The sequence below is a fragment of the Ziziphus jujuba genome, chromosome 7 (genome assembly GCF_031755915.1).
Source record: "Ziziphus jujuba cultivar Dongzao chromosome 7, ASM3175591v1".
In the NCBI taxonomy this organism is placed as follows: domain Eukaryota; kingdom Viridiplantae; phylum Streptophyta; class Magnoliopsida; order Rosales; family Rhamnaceae; genus Ziziphus; species Ziziphus jujuba.
Window position 1 is genome coordinate 13,639,997 of NC_083385.1, and position 15,295 is coordinate 13,655,291.

The 15,295-nt window shown below is 35.6% G+C and overlaps 2 protein-coding genes across 4 annotated transcripts; one reads left to right on the plus strand and one right to left on the minus strand.

Annotated features, from left to right (window-relative positions):
- The first annotated feature begins 6,921 nt into the window (after positions 1-6,921).
- Positions 6,922-11,490, plus strand: LOC107434673 (uncharacterized). Of its 3 annotated transcripts, none has more exons than XM_016046160.4 (5): positions 6,922-7,365; positions 8,000-8,893; positions 9,192-9,277; positions 9,723-9,863; positions 10,513-11,490. In XM_016046160.4, exons 1-5 carry the CDS (start codon positions 7,024-7,026, stop codon positions 10,652-10,654), a joined length of 1,605 nt encoding a protein of 534 aa, XP_015901646.3. In that variant the 5' UTR covers positions 6,922-7,023; the 3' UTR covers positions 10,655-11,490. The 3 variants fall into 3 exon arrangements, with proteins under 3 accessions (XP_015901646.3, XP_048322347.2, XP_015901645.3); XM_048466390.2 differs by lacking the exon at positions 10,513-11,490 and adding an exon at positions 10,306-10,503 and having other exon boundaries at positions 6,923-7,365; XM_016046159.4 differs by having other exon boundaries at positions 6,924-7,365; positions 10,510-11,490.
- A 67-nt stretch (positions 11,491-11,557) lies between these two features.
- LOC107434656 (protein CONSERVED IN THE GREEN LINEAGE AND DIATOMS 27, chloroplastic) lies at positions 11,558-14,199 on the minus strand. The gene is made up of 7 exons (XM_016046141.4): positions 13,716-14,199; positions 13,391-13,543; positions 13,162-13,239; positions 12,843-12,938; positions 12,213-12,248; positions 11,922-12,103; positions 11,558-11,820 (listed from the first exon to the last, which is right to left on the minus strand). The coding sequence occupies exons 1-7, from the start codon at positions 13,947-13,949 to the stop codon at positions 11,658-11,660; spliced, it is 942 nt and encodes a 313-aa protein (XP_015901627.2). The 5' UTR covers positions 13,950-14,199; the 3' UTR covers positions 11,558-11,657.
- Between the last annotated feature and the right edge of the window lie 1,096 nt (positions 14,200-15,295).

The window sequence follows — 15,295 nt, forward strand, 5'->3', positions numbered from 1 at the left end:
TCCAGCTGCTCACTTGTGAGGACACTTGTAATTACTTTGTTCGCTTCTATTGGATTCCCAAATGAATGTGCCCGAACTTTAAATATATCGGCATCCTGAAAGATCCGTTCCTTTGGAGCATCGATGGGCTGCAAAATGAATTACATAAATGGAACTGACCTCAACGATTTAATCATACCCTATTTTTCCAACCTAACTTGATAATAATAATTTCCAACTAAATCTTAAGACATATGAGTTCACATTTTTGCACAAGTGGTAATTACCGATGTAACCATCGGTAATCAACCTACAATGAACTAAAAAAATCCCGATGGCCTATCGGCAATTACCAATGGCCATCGGGTGAAGTTTTTCTTGAGTTTTCACATTCATGAATAAATACTGACAGATGTCTTATCATTTACCGCACAAAACAACATAAATGAATATAAAACTTACCATATCAGATGGGGGAGAGGAAAGTATTTCGAAGTTTGGCGCTTTCCGTCTCAGCTTTAGATTTCTGCCTAGTAGTTCGTCGACGCTTAGAGTCGGGTGTTGCTGTGCTACCACTGCGTCTCTTACTTTCCACCTTCTTACCTTCCTTCTTCGGTTGACGTCGCAAGTTCCTCTTTGGTGCCATTATAAAGTACAACCTACAAATGTACATTGACAACATTAATAAATTTTTATCTACCTTTAACCACATTGTCAACTATGTATACATATATAAATATCCGCAATCCTCAATTTCATACGCTTTCTTCCTAAGGATATTGTGTATGCCATCTACAAAACATTTACTGTATAGCAGTGTGTTTACTTCTAAATCTTTTTATCTTCTTCTTCTTCTTTAATTTTTTTTTTCTTTTTTGGGGATAAAGTGTTTGCGTGTTTGCTTCTAGCTATCCATGTACCTAAAATTTTATGCACCGATCTTCTCTCTCTCTCCATATATATATATATATATATATACCTTTACAAAGTACTAACAATTAAAAAGTACTAACTCTGGAATTCTCAACTTCAATTCTAATTAATCATAAAGTATTTTTCTCTTATCTCCAAGTACTGATTTTTAGTAATAAATTACCCTAGCAAAAAGGAAGAAGAAAAAACTTAAAAGAAAAAAGAAAGTCTGAAAAGCAACTAAGATTTCTAATGCAGCTATAGTCTAAAGTGGGGTTTTAATAGAGCAACCCACAATTGTGGCCAATTATGATGCTACATGCAGAAGCAGATAAAGTGAAATATTGAAATGACTGGAGAGGAAGTAGACAATTCACCCAAAATAGAAAAACAAGAAAGTGAAGTATAGAGGTGGAAGACTACATAGAAGCTATGCAACAGACGGATTGTTATAAGCCAATCAAAAGCAGCCCTTAGACTGTATATATACATATCATATTCATGTTATATTTAATTATTTCTTAACATACAATATATGTCTAAAAAATGTGCACAGAAAGTTGCAGACTATAATCTGAACATATAGGTTAAGCTGGACTGCAACATGTCCACCACTTCTATATGAGTATGTCAGCTAATGTAGCTACATCTCTTCCCTATACTGCTTGTGTTTAACCTGATTTGGTTATAAAAGCTCAGACCTACTAACATGTCAGGACCCGTCCAAAATTCCTTCCCCGGAACCCTAGACAGCCCTGATCCCAGGGAAACCCTACCGAACTCTCCAACGGAAAATCCGGCAGAGCCTCCCCTAAGGGATTTACTTACCACAAACTACCTGCACTGAAAACACACTTCTAAAAATATCCCCTTATTCCTCCCACAATACTACAAATTGATTCCACAAATTGCAGCACTTCAAAATAAATACAGTAATCCAGTGCATAATAAATACAACAAGAATGAAAGAAATATTACAACTGCAATAAAAGAAAAACAGGGTACAGCACGAACTAAAACAGCGAGGAAGATCAAGTCCGCTCCGAGTGAACGCCGACAACCTGGTACCTAGAGGAACGGAATTTAAGAGTGTGAGATGCTAATCATCTCAGTGAGCGACCCTACTACTATACCATATAATATCACAGTAATAAGTATAAATAATAATTATTTGGAAATAATATTTTCTCTCAAAACCCTTACAATTCTCTCAGTTGGAAAGGTTCCCCTTTTAAAACATTTTCATAAAACCCTTTATCCATAATCCCCGAAAACCAAGACATCAATTAAATACCAGAAGCGGTAACAATTATATTTTTAATTCCAATTCAGTTTCCAAACATTTTATTTTTAAAACACAGTTCTGAAAATCATTTGATGCACCCACTATATACCAGTGGCGCCAACAGTACCCAGCGTCCCAAGGTACCGCCAGACAGGAGGTTATAGAAAGAAACCGGCATACGGTCGCGTGGCGTCCCACTGCGCCGCTGCTAACCTGGTGTCCCGGCCAAAGGGGGGTGGCCGCCCTCTCCGATGGCATCCACAGGACACCCTCATAATATCAACCGCGCGCTACTCACACCCACCTGCGCGCTAATCACATCACCTGCGCGCTAATCACACCCACCTGCGCGCTAATCACAACCGTGTGCACACTAACCATATCACATATACCATATCACATAATCAGAACACCAGTACGTGCACGGTGCATCTAAAAATCATAAAATCCATAAATTTAAATCATAAAACAAATTTCACATTTTTCATAAGCATAGCGGGCATAATCCATCCGCTTGAACCGGGAAATTCTCCACAATTTCCTTATAATTAATACCATAAATCCCATGATTTTCAAATCCACCAACTCCCAAATCCATCAATTCAAATATCCACATTTTTTCCAAGCATAAATAATTTCTCGAAATATCATAATCAAATCCCATAATATTTTATGGGCATATTTCATAAAAATTGAAATCACCAACATAACCAAATATTTTCTTTGAAATATTTGAAAATCAAATCATGCCCAATTTACCATTAAAACCACACCAATTTCAAAATCCTCAAAACCATAAAATAATTCCACACGGCATAATTTTGTAGAATTCGCATTTTCTTAAATCCAATAAATATTTGGCATATAGAAATTAAATTCCAAATATTTAATTCACACATAATATATTCATCAATTAAATTCCCCAAAATTAATTTGAAGGTGGGTCACTCACCTGGAGCACGCAATTAACCCATGATCCACTACGGGATCAATTCTACGATTCACCGGTGCTCCTAGAACAAAATTCACAGACAGTCAAATAAATTAATATTTTAATCGGGTAAATAATACCCGGTACCCGGGGGGTCAAAACACAAACGATATCTAGAATTTACGAGTTATATACCGAATCGAAGCTCGAGTGATGCTAATCCCAGATCCGGTCTTAATTTTCGATGATCGTACCCGACGGGGTCGGAATTTTATCGGGAAGCTTTTCGGGTTTCGGCTCCGCAATTCTCCCAAACCGTCGCGAATTGGTGGAAACGGAAGTCGGATTTGGGTTCAGGAGGTCGAACACTGCGGACTGGAGCTGGCCGGAATTTTCGGGGTACTCGCCGGAACAGTGATTTCCGGCGGCCGCCACGTCACCGGCAACCGTCGCCGGAACAGTAATTTCCGACGGTGGCCGTTTGCTGTGAAATTTTGCAGATTTGTAGATCGTGAGGAGAGCAATCCAACGGGACCGACGGTGAGCAAAACGGAGGTCGGACGGCGGAGAAATCACCGTTTGAAGATTTTCGACCCCTCGCCGAAAAACGCTCCGATCCCGGCGCGTCGGTGGTCCGATGGCCGTGATTTTTGGTGGGTAGGCCGGACTTGAGGAGAGGATGCTGGGTGTATGGCGCGTGTACTGTATATCGGCCGGAATAGTGCCGATTCGCGGTGGCCGGCGGTGGAGGGGAAAAATCGCCGCCAAACTTCGGACGTCCGATCCGGGCGCGTCCGGCGGCCGTTCGCCGTGAAATTTGGAGGTTTTGCCGGAAATGAGGTGGGCAAGCTTTCTGTCCGGCGCATGTACAGTAACTCGGCCGGAACAGTGACAAAATCCGGTGGCCGGCGGTGGCTCTTTCTCTCTCCTCTCTCTCTTTCTCTCTCTTCTCTCTCTTTCTCTCTCTTCCCCGAGTGTTTTAACAAATAAAACCCCTGCATGACACTGTTCATGCCACGTGGACCAATCAGAAACTGACACGTGGCGTTTCACTGTTCACCGACCCAAAAAAAATATTAAAATAATACGGTATCCGGTAAACTTCAAACGTCCATAACTTTTTAACCGGATGTCCGTTTTGAGCGTGCCGCTAGTCTGTGAACTCGTATCGACGAGTACTTTACAACCATACAAGAGTCAACTCACAATTACATCACAAGAAAAAGTCAACTCCCGGCACCTTTTAGACAGTTTACACTTCAACTTGTTTTGCCCATAACTTTCAAACCGTAGCTCCGTTTTCGACGTGCTACTAGTCTACGAACTCAGGGCGTCATGCACTTCGCCACGGTACCCTGGTCAACTCGAAATTCCCACCGAGTCAAAAAGTCAACTTTTGACCCCTTCGGTCAACGGTCAACCTCGGTCAACGTGCACGGATTCCAGTGCGATTCGGGACGGGGTGTTACAGACACCTATATATGCTATACAAATCATTCACTTTATATTTATTTTATCTGTATAATTAGTTTAGGGTCAAGGATTTATCTGTATACAAATCCAAAAAGAAATATAATTAGTTTCCTAAGGGTCAAGTACGTTTTTAAAAAAATTCTTCTTTTCAACCCACAAAAGCAGTTTTCTAGACAGAGTTTGAGTATCATGCACTAGTGAGATAACACCTTTAGCTTTAGGATTTAAACTTCGATCAGGGTTTAATCCTTATATCCCTAAGTTGTAACAAATATATATATATATATACATATATTATGTTTTTTTATTACAAACTAACATTATTACAAACTAACATTATTCTTCATCAAATTCATTGATTTTCCTACCTTCATCCTTTATTTATTTTCCATGCTTAGGGATGTCGATGGAACCCAAAAAAAAAAATAATAATAATAATTAAATTTAAAAAAAAATTAAAAAAATTAAAAACGACGTGTCGTCTGGGTGTCGTTCATCCCAGAGGACATGTCGTTCGATCCATCTTCAACCTTTGTCTGGGTTGACCTGAACCCGCCTAAACCGGTCCCGATTCGATTCTTGACCCGGTTGTTTCTCCCACCTCCGGCCACCGTTTAAGGCCAAACCGGTCCCATTTTTTTCCTCTCTTCATTTCCTACTAATACCCAATATCAATCTATCCTAAAATCTAGGTTATAATCACTTCCATACAAAAACCTAAATCTTCAAAAATTTCACATTTTTAACCGGTTCTAAACACAAACCATAAGTTTCAATGTCTCACATTATACTAAATTTGTAAGTATTTAACGGTAAGGCAACAAATAAACACAAAAAGAAAAAAAAAAACCCACACGGGTCCACGACAAGGTAACAAATAAACACAAAAACAAATCCATACCGGTCACGGCAAGGCAAAAAATCCACACAAAAACAAATCCACACCGGTCCACGGCAACAATTAAACAAAAATATTAAAACAAATTACCTCGGAGAGTGTTGAGATGAGATGAAGTTTTGTTTTTTTGTTTTTTCTTTGTATTTTTTTTTTTTTTTGTGCTGAGATGAAGCTTCCTTTGGCTTCCCCACAGCAAGTTTTGTTTTTTTGTATTTTTATGTATTCTTGTAAAAACAATTACTTCATGTACTTTGTTTTCTTTTTTTAAAAAATAGATTTTTGTTCTTTGTTTGTTTAAAATATAAAAAGATATTTAAGTCATTCTTTATTGATTTAAGGTTAAAATAGATATTGAAAGATAGAAAAAAAAAATAACAAATAAAAAGATAAAAATCGTGAAGCTCATCCTTATTGAGAGCATTGGGCCAAATTTCCCATGAAATTATGAAGAAGCCCGCGAACATAAGTATAATGGGCTTAAAGAGCCACGTTGTCCAACAAGGGCCTGACATCCTCCAAATCGGGTCCAATCAATTTTCATGGTTTTTGAGGGCATTGAATTAGGATAGGAAAAAATAAAATAAAATAAAACAATAAGCTTTTTAAATCAACCCAACCAAATAAATATTTGGACTAAAAAATAGTTGGTTTGAATAATATATATATATATATATATATATTAATTTTACATTTAAATTATTAGTTATTATAATGAATAGCAATTTTTTTTAGGACATATAACAATTTAATTTTAAAAGTTCGATTTTAAAACTATTTTTTATCCAGAAAAAAATGAAACTATTTAACTGATCCACAATGGATAATTTAAACTAAAAATCAAATCAAATCAAAAAATAATGTATGAGCAGTTCTAATAAAAAACAATTATGAGCAGTGAAAGACTACCAACAAAAGCTTACTAAAATGATATAGCAAAGTGATATCTATTATTTTAATAGTTGATTTTTTTTTTTGTGAATATTTTTAGTAGTTAAAAATTTATTATAACATAAATAGAGATAAATCTTTAAAAAAGGTAAATGGAGATAAGTAAACAATTATGATGTGATAAGTGTAGCAATATATATATATATATATATATATTGAAACAAAGTATAACAAAATATAAATTAATAAAAAATGGCATCATGAATTATTCTTATGTTAAATTATCTTTACATGTATAACACTATAACCGAGTTCCAGCAAAAATTCTCATGTAAATTGAGATATTTTCCTTTATATTTTAATACAAATTTACATACTTAGTTTAATTTCAAAAATTAAACAAAATATAAGGTGGACACCTCACTTCTTGTCAAAATTCCGGATACGTGGCATCGAGAGTGACACCTATCAAATTCCATGCAAATCGGTGTGAGTTTAGCAATGCCTGCTCTCCGGCCTCTTCACTATCCCTTGGCCCCCACCCAAAAAAAAAAAAAAAAAAAAAATTCCAAAGCAGGCCAAATTCTAATGCCACCGTTTCCAAACCTTCCAAATCAAACGAACCAAAAAAGAGGGAAAAAAATAAAATAAAATAAAATGGCTGCTCTCGTCGGTGATTCCAATATGGCCGGAATATATCGCCGCCGGGATATACCTCTGGTAATAACTCAAGGAAATCCCAGCAAAACTTCGTCGTATTTCTTGGTCTTATATCCGAGTTGCAGAGGTCAGCGGTTTAGTAGCAGTGCGGACTCAGTTGGGTCCGAATTCTCCAAACAAAACGCATACGAACTCTTAGGAGTTTCAGAGACCAGCTCATTTGCCGAAATCAAAGCTTCTTTTCACAAATTGGCCAAGCAAACTCATCCTGACGTTGCACAGTCCAAGAGAGATTCCGATGCTTCTCAGAGATTTGTGCAAATACTTGCAGCCTATGAGGTGCTTTCATGGCTTTTTTTTTTTTTTTTTTTTTGTTCATATATATCTTTTGAATCTCTCTAACACGCGCACGTCAATGGAATTGTACTATATTGGTGATGGTGATAGTAAATTTATCAAATTGAAAGGTTTGGTATAAGACAATTCATGATTAACCTCTAACCAACCATATGTTTCTGCCGGCACAAAGGAAAGAGTAGGACACCGCGGGCTCTCGATGCATTTCTTTCATCTATACCGTACTGATATTCTGGACACATTGGAGATTTATGGGCCATTATATTCTCTGTTCATTGTATTTGGGATGGTATTTAGCAACGTAGACTAGCGTTTAAGCTATAAATTATACATCCAATATGTTTTTCATGAGCAGTTGTGGATTGGATTGGAAATTGTTAGTTCATTCTTCATACATTGCTTTGGTCCAGAATTTAACTAAGGTTCATAAAGTTGGTTGTGTTTTCTATATTATTTATGTTGTTACTATTTAAATTTCATTTGGGAATACACTGAATTTTATTCTGGGATATCATAATTACTATTCTGTATAGTGGGTAATGGTGATTTGTAGTTTTGTCTATGCTTTAATATACAGGTATAGTGACTTAACGGCATAATCAATAATGGATTGCAGATTCTTTCTGATTCTGAAAGGAGGACCCACTATGACAGGTATCTACTATCTCAGAGAAAGGTTATACAAAAACAATCTGGTCAGGGCGCAGCATTATACACTTATAAAACCCATGCTACAACGTATAAGCAAATGGAAGTTGTTGAATGGTTGAAGTGGTATAGATTAGCTATAAATGATATATTGTCAGAGAAAAGAGTGGTTGTTGGGAATGGATATTTTGATGTACTTGAAAGGGATTTTTATTCAGCCATACATGCAGCATTCTATGGCCCTGTAATAGAGTCTATGGATTTTCTTCCCGAGTGCTTCGAAGCTGAGGAGAGGTCAGTGTATGAAACTCCTGAGGTGCTTCATTTGGTTTCAGGGCGTGATCTTTTTGGGATGGTCTGCTTGGTAAACAAAGTTCCAGAACTGTCATTTTACAGTAACAAAAAGTTAGAATCTTTCAGTTCTGGCGATATGGGTGTCCGTCAATCTGTCAAGGATGTGAGCTTTTTTATGAACTCTGAGGGTATGAATGACGTAAAGAATTCACAGGTGAATACATGCAACCTAAAAGACCATGCATCTGATGCATATAGAGATTTAGAATTGCATGTATCTGGAAGGGTGGTTGCTATGGCAACGAGAGTCCCTCCTAAAGGCTACTGTGATGGGATGCAGAATGAAGACACTCATGATAAGATTCATGTATTTCTTAACTCATCTCAATATCCCACACATATTAATGAAGGATTTCAAAAGAATTCCTTTTCAGGCGATGGAGTTGGATTAAGAATTCCCTTGGGAACTATATCTGGACTGGGGACTAGCCCAGAAGAAGGGTCTTGCTTTGTCTACAATAGCAGTGGTACCAAAACCCATCTGATCATGAAGCATAGGACTCTGATGGTTTGTAAAACTGGTCATTTTTTCTTCTATGTTTTCAAGTGTTTATCATTGTTGGGATACAACTTATCCTCCAACTTGAACTTATTTATTTGCATTCGAATGCAATTGATTCCTTATGCAACTTATATTTGGCTGGGTTGTCGAGTTTATGTTTCCTTTTGAGTCTTGAGCTATTCTTAGTCATCTTTGTCTACTTGTGTCATTGTAATTATATGTGTCATTGTGGTCTCAATATTCAATATACAAGTGACTCGAGTGATCATTATATAGTGATATATCTTACAAAAATTGTTATCAGGTGAAGCACATGCACTGGTATGAACTTGGAGAAGAAGTCTCTGTTTGTGAGTGCAGGTGCAGTAGAGCCCGGTTACCACCAAGCAAGTAAGCTGCAACATTCTATGATTGCTTTGCATAGGTGACAGTAAAAGGATATAATCTGTTGTTCATTATGCAAGTACATGAGCTTTCATAGTTGTGGTTCTTTTTGCTACAGAAGAGGATGCTACGGATTTATCATGCATGCTTGTTTGTTCCGTGAATGATTATTTTTGTAATTGTCATAATTATAAAGCTGAAAAATGGTTTGGATCTTTTTTAATGTTTAATTCGTTTATCAAGAAGTTAAAACCGGCATCTAAAACTATCAGTTTTCTCTGGTTGAGATTAATTCTTGTTTGCAGTCATCAATTATGTCATTTAAAAATATCACATGACCCCTATCATGCTAAATAACTCTCCTGATTTCCTACTTGTAATACTTCAAATATTCTTCTTATATATGTATAGAAGAAACTTTACAATTTTCTAAACTTGCCTATGCAAACAGATTTTGGCTATTTGAGCCTCGATGTGGCATGCATGATATAGGTGGTTGGTATCTTGAAACTTTTGGTAGAGACAGGAAAGGCCGGACAGTCCTATCACAGCGGTATTGGGATGGCTTTGATACAAATGAACAACTTGATAAGTAAGTAGATGCCATTTGCTTGAGCTTTTTTAATTTCTTGTCTCTGCTTTAGTGATTGACCACTTTATTAGATGGAACAGACATTTAGTTACAAACTTGTTTTGCATCAATTGTTGATTCTTTTGCCATTATCAACTTATAGTATATGCTACAAACCAGAAAAGTTCTAAGTAGTTTAATGAAAATTTAGGACCTTACATAACTTTTTAGATTACATTTAAATCATTTTGAGAAGCAATGCCAATATCAGCATATTTCTTACTATTTCCTAAAAATTGATTTTTATTTTTATTTGTTTATTTATTTATTTATTTTTTTCCGTTTGCTAATAAACCAGCTTTGTCATTCAAAGACTGATGACTTATCAGTCGCCATTATTTCAGAATTTTTTATTTTTTTTTGGTTTTCTAATAAACTAACATAAACCTGATTTTCTTACAAGGTCTGGAATCAACTAGAGAATGAGTTCTGCTTGCATGGAGAACAATGTTGACACTATAATATCTCCTGACCCCAAATATCATGCACCATTTTTAGATAGTATAAATTATGCAATATATATATATATATATATATAAATTTAGTATCTCTTGTGTTCTGGATGCATGCCTTTGGAAACTTACTATCTCATTCGTGTTAACTGCAGAAGACTCCATCCTGCAATGTATGTTCTTGCTCTTGCATATAGAACTTTAGATCTTGAAGATGCAAAAAGAAGGAAATGGTATGCCAGAGTGGTTGTTGAACAACAAGTATCTAGAATTCTCAGGTGGTGTAAAAAACTTGTATAGAAGGGACACATGTACCCTTTGACACATCAAATGCTTCATCTCTCCGCACTGAGAATGCCTTATTTTGGAGTACAGAGGAATAATCTGTTTTTTCACTCCATTTTTCATTTTCTCGATGCCATTGGAGGCAAAGTAAAAGAGCAGTAATCATGCAAAATCACTTGTCCTCTGTATCTTGGTCAAAGTGATCTATAGAGATCACAAAGATAACTCTTGGTATATCATCAAAGGACAGTTGACTAGAGTATCCAGCAGATGCTAGAAACTTATTTGGCAAAATATTATTTGGGGCTTTCTTACACCATATTCATTAGCCATCTGCCTTGGTGTAATGCTTCATGTCCAAAGTTAGAGGATCGGTTTTGGTTTTGCATTGTTATCAGCTGATAAAGGTTGTAAGAAATCAAAGGATGATGATCAGCGATTCTGTATCCCGCTTCTGATGTTCATAAATCATTCTACTACCAGGATTTGTAAAGATTGTTTTTTGGATATTTCGGATATCCAGTTGCTATTGCAACATATTCTGAAAGGTGCTAAGGCATTGCTTCAGGGATGGAAGGACTGGTAAATTTAAAATTATTCTGGGGTAATTTATTCAAAATAATTACTAGGTGGTGGCTAATTGAGAAGAAATTTATAGTATTTAAACTTCCATGCAAACTCATGAAGATTCAATTCTGCGGTATTAGGTCTGACTTAGCAGGTTATATATGTTTATGATTTCTTATGATAATAGCTGCAAGGCTTATGTTGAAGGTTACTGTTTTTCTCTCTTCCCCTTAATGTATAATGTATGACTATATTATAAATCAAGCATGTCACTATTTGTTATATTTTCGTTCCTATCTCTTTCGTACTTTGCTGACGTTTCTTATGCTCTAAACTGTAATTTCCTTGAAATAATGAGATCAAACTTTCTAATCCTTCATCTTTTTTTTTTTAGTACAAATCACAGAGCACATGTATAAAATGGAGTTGGGTACAATTCCCTTTTGTCCCTTTACTTAGTTAGATCATCCCATTTGCAGTATTGCCCACCCGCTAATGCACGGTAAAACCTATCTCTGCAGTAGACTGGTCTACCATCAGCAGCTTCAGCAGCAGCTGCCGCAAGATCATCATCGGTTTTCACCTCTAAAGGCAATTTAAGCAACTCTTCTTTCCTAAGAATTCAACAAGACATGTTGAGAGGTCAGAGTAGGAATACATACAAATTGATACCCAGGTAGGAGACTTGCAATATCTGTTTGTTTATTATTAATACCTTATATTGAATTTTGAGCTGACCGTCGAAGCTGGATTTTTTGACTGATTTTCTTCTGTGGTGAAAGTAGTATGAAAGAAATTCTCCACTGGGGTCGCAAATATAAATAGAAAAACTGCTGTCACTAGTAACACCCCCGTTCCCACGAGTGTCTGTTTAAGCAGTTTGACCACTGGTTTAACCTGAAGCATAATATCCATGTCAAGTTTTCATATGAATTTCATATTGTACTTGAAAAAAGAAAAATTCAAACCAAAAGTAAAGCTTGCAGAACTTTTCATCTGTTAGTACCTTGTAAGAGCCCAATAGTCTGTCACGGGCGAGGACCTATAAGGAAAAACGAAAATAAAGCATTAGCTTTGAATTGCAGAATTGGGTACTTGATTATTCATGCAACCTGAACTATGAAGTGGAGATCAAACCAAAATAAAATATTTTCTTATTTGTCTTCCTACTCATTAAAGCATGTCCATCTTCGTGAATGTATATTTTATTTTTCACGCTGTTATTTAACAGTGAAAATACGAACACTTTTATATGCATAAATCTGCGTTTGCTGATAGACATCCTTTCGATCTTGTTTTCAATTCAAAATAAGTTTGTTTATTTCTCAACTAATCATCTAGAGCATGCTTGTCATTAGCGATTTGAATTTTGCAGTGTCATTAGCGATTCTTCTATGTGATTAGGTCACAGTCCCATAGAGCTCCACTGTCATATTGGAAGAAGACATGGCACTATTTTCCTCCGATAATTATATTCCCTTTAACCCCTGCCTTAAAGTTGAAAATCGAGTGGGATTTTGTAGGTTGAAGATTTCATAGAAGGTAAATTCATCCGGTTTTGAGCAGTTTAATCCGGGGTCTCCAAGAAAGAAAATACATAGACAAAGCAAAGGATTTATATAGACAGAATGCTAACCTCTGGTGGTTTTACCCACATTTGTCCATCATACCATCCACTTTCTTCATAAGGTATAACTGCTGATAGAAGTCTATCACCAACATAGCTCCATCCCTGCAGTACACGTGGTTCAAATGGGTCTATCTGAAGATTATTTTCCTTTGAAAAAAATTAAAATATATATATGTATATATATAATCTATTTGGAGAAAATGCTCTCATCCTATTCTCATTATTTTAGCTTAATTATTTTTCATGTTCACTGCTGAGCTACTCATACATATCCAAACAGCGATGAAGATGAAGATGGAAAAGAAAAGGAAGGGAAGATTTGTACCAGATAAATTCGTAAAACAATCAATGACACGAGGAAAAGAGTCCCTGTTCCAGCAGCTAGCACAAATCGTAGAGGTTCCTGCAGCGTAGGAACAGACAAGTAGAAAATGGTAAATGAATTATCCCAATATTATTTATTATATATTGTTCTAGAGAAATCAGCCTACACAAGAATCTTCATGCCATATTTCATGATTTATGTTTCACAAAATGGAATATTTGAGTCTTACCCTTGAAGGATTAAAGCTTGCAGCTGCAATTGGCACCCCTAGAACTGTGAAAGTTACCAACCAAAGACCTCCAAGGCGAAGAAATAAGGGTCCTGGTCCCAGATCGCCCCATGAATATAAGGTACCATCTTTTAAAGATGAGTACTCATTCACCTATATATATATATATAAAACCTCATACTTGTTTAAGTAAAAATTCTTTAAGTTGCTCAAATTAAGAAGCTTAATTGTTCTCTCTCTCTCTCTCTCTCTCTCTCTCTCTCTCTCTCTCTCTCTCTCTCTCTATACATATATATATGTACCGAAACATAAAACATAAACATACCGGTCTTTGCTCAAAAGGAACCTCAATTTCCATCCCGGGATCCCAGCTCTGGCCACGGAAGCCACTCGTCTCGCCTCCGGTTTCATCTTTCAGGGCTTTGATAGAAATTCCTAGAGATGTTCTGCGATTACTTTGATACTGGATGACCCATGACCCATAGCTAGTACTGCTGCTAGCCTTCGCTTGTCTGCAGGGGCTAGAAATCAAAGTGCAATACACATTTGCTCGAAGCATCTATTAATCTTTCAGAATTTGAGCTCTGAGGTTGGTTTGCACCAGAGGGATAGTTTTGAATCTCTCTGATGAAGTCTCTGGTGAAACCCAAATAAAACAGAGGGAATGAAAGGTTTTTGAGCACTGTATATAAATGGGGGGAATGGCTGTGTTTTCTTCAGGGACCATGCATTTTTTGCGTGGAGGAAAAGTGTGGCTTCAAAAATCATTATTTATTTATTTCTAGACAGGAAAGGAAAAAATTTGGGGCAAGTTGGAAAAAAAATGAGTGATTAATTATGAACTGCATTATCCAAATGTGACCCGTTTTTAAGATATAAATTTTTTTTGTGGCTGGAAAAATGGGCTTTTGGAGGCTTTGGTCTTGCAACGTGGCAGATGTTCCCTTGCACGCCATTGCTGCGTGTAGTTCTCACGTTGTCACTGGGCCGAAGTAAGGTCCAACTCCAATTGAACAAATTTACCCCCAAAAAAAAAAAAAAAAAAAAAAAAAAAAAACACTCTAATCAAACAAATAGAATAGATCGCTGCATTTATTATTATTATTATTAATTTTTTTTTTTGTTTCTTTTTTATAATAACGAATGCATTGTTTAAATTACCCCCAAAAAAAAAAAAAAAAAAAAAAAGCATTTTTAAGCTGGAGTCCCTAGTAACGTTTTTGGGTCCGCTTCTGTTCTTGAAATGTATGTTGAATTAGTCATGTCTTCTTCTTTAAAAAAAAAAAGAAAAAAAATATTGCTAAGTTGAGTAGAAAAAGGTTGGGAGCATATATAACGGAAAGAGTAAGAGGCATGTAAAATGAAAAGAAATAAAATTTTAATTTTTAATATATCTGGGCAATGTTATATATGGATATAGATAAAAAAAAAATAAAAGAAATAAGCCTCTTTTTTTTTTCTTTTTTTTTTTTTGCAAGAGATAAAAAAAAACTAAAGTTTTTCTTTATTAGATTACTTCTTTTGGTGAAATGTCAAAACAAAAATAACAAAAAAAGAAAAGAAAAACACACACACACACTTGGTTATATGTTTGGCAAAATATTAGAAGTGCTTTTTGTATAAAAAAATAAATACTTTATGTGCTTCTCTTAAAAGCACCAAAATAAATAAGTTGGTGATCTTTCAAAGAAATGATTTCGATGAAAAAAAAAAAAAAAAGTAGCATTCAGTTCATTAATTAAAATATAAAAGTATCACATATAAGTTTAAAATTTTTTTATTACATATAATCAAATATTTTGCCATTTATTTTATAAAATACTTATTTATAAAAGTGCTATTCAAATAAGTGCTATATATAATAAATATGTATAAAAAGGCACTTCCAAACTTATCTTAAATTTT

What these genes read in the sequence shown, in the direction of transcription:
- LOC107434673 (XM_016046159.4), top strand. Translation starts at nt 7,024, where the DNA reads ATGGCTGCTCTCGTCGGTGATTCCAATATGGCCGGAATATATCGCCGC. An exon ending in AAATACTTGCAGCCTATGAG is followed by an intron (nt 7,366 to 7,999) that starts GTGCTTTCATGG and finishes AATGGATTGCAG; the next exon opens with ATTCTTTCTGATTCTGAAAG. An exon ending in GCCCGGTTACCACCAAGCAA is followed by an intron (nt 9,278 to 9,722) that starts GTAAGCTGCAAC and finishes CTATGCAAACAG; the next exon opens with ATTTTGGCTATTTGAGCCTC.
- LOC107434656 (XM_016046141.4), bottom strand. Translation starts at nt 13,949, where the DNA reads ATGCTTCGAGCAAATGTGTATTGCACTTTGATTTCTAGCCCCTGCAGA. An exon ending in CAAGCTTTAATCCTTCAAGG is followed by an intron (nt 13,240 to 13,390) that starts GTAAGACTCAAA and finishes CCTACGCTGCAG; the next exon opens with GAACCTCTACGATTTGTGCT. An exon ending in TTGTTTTACGAATTTATCTG is followed by an intron (nt 12,939 to 13,161) that starts GTACAAATCTTC and finishes CGTGTACTGCAG; the next exon opens with GGATGGAGCTATGTTGGTGA.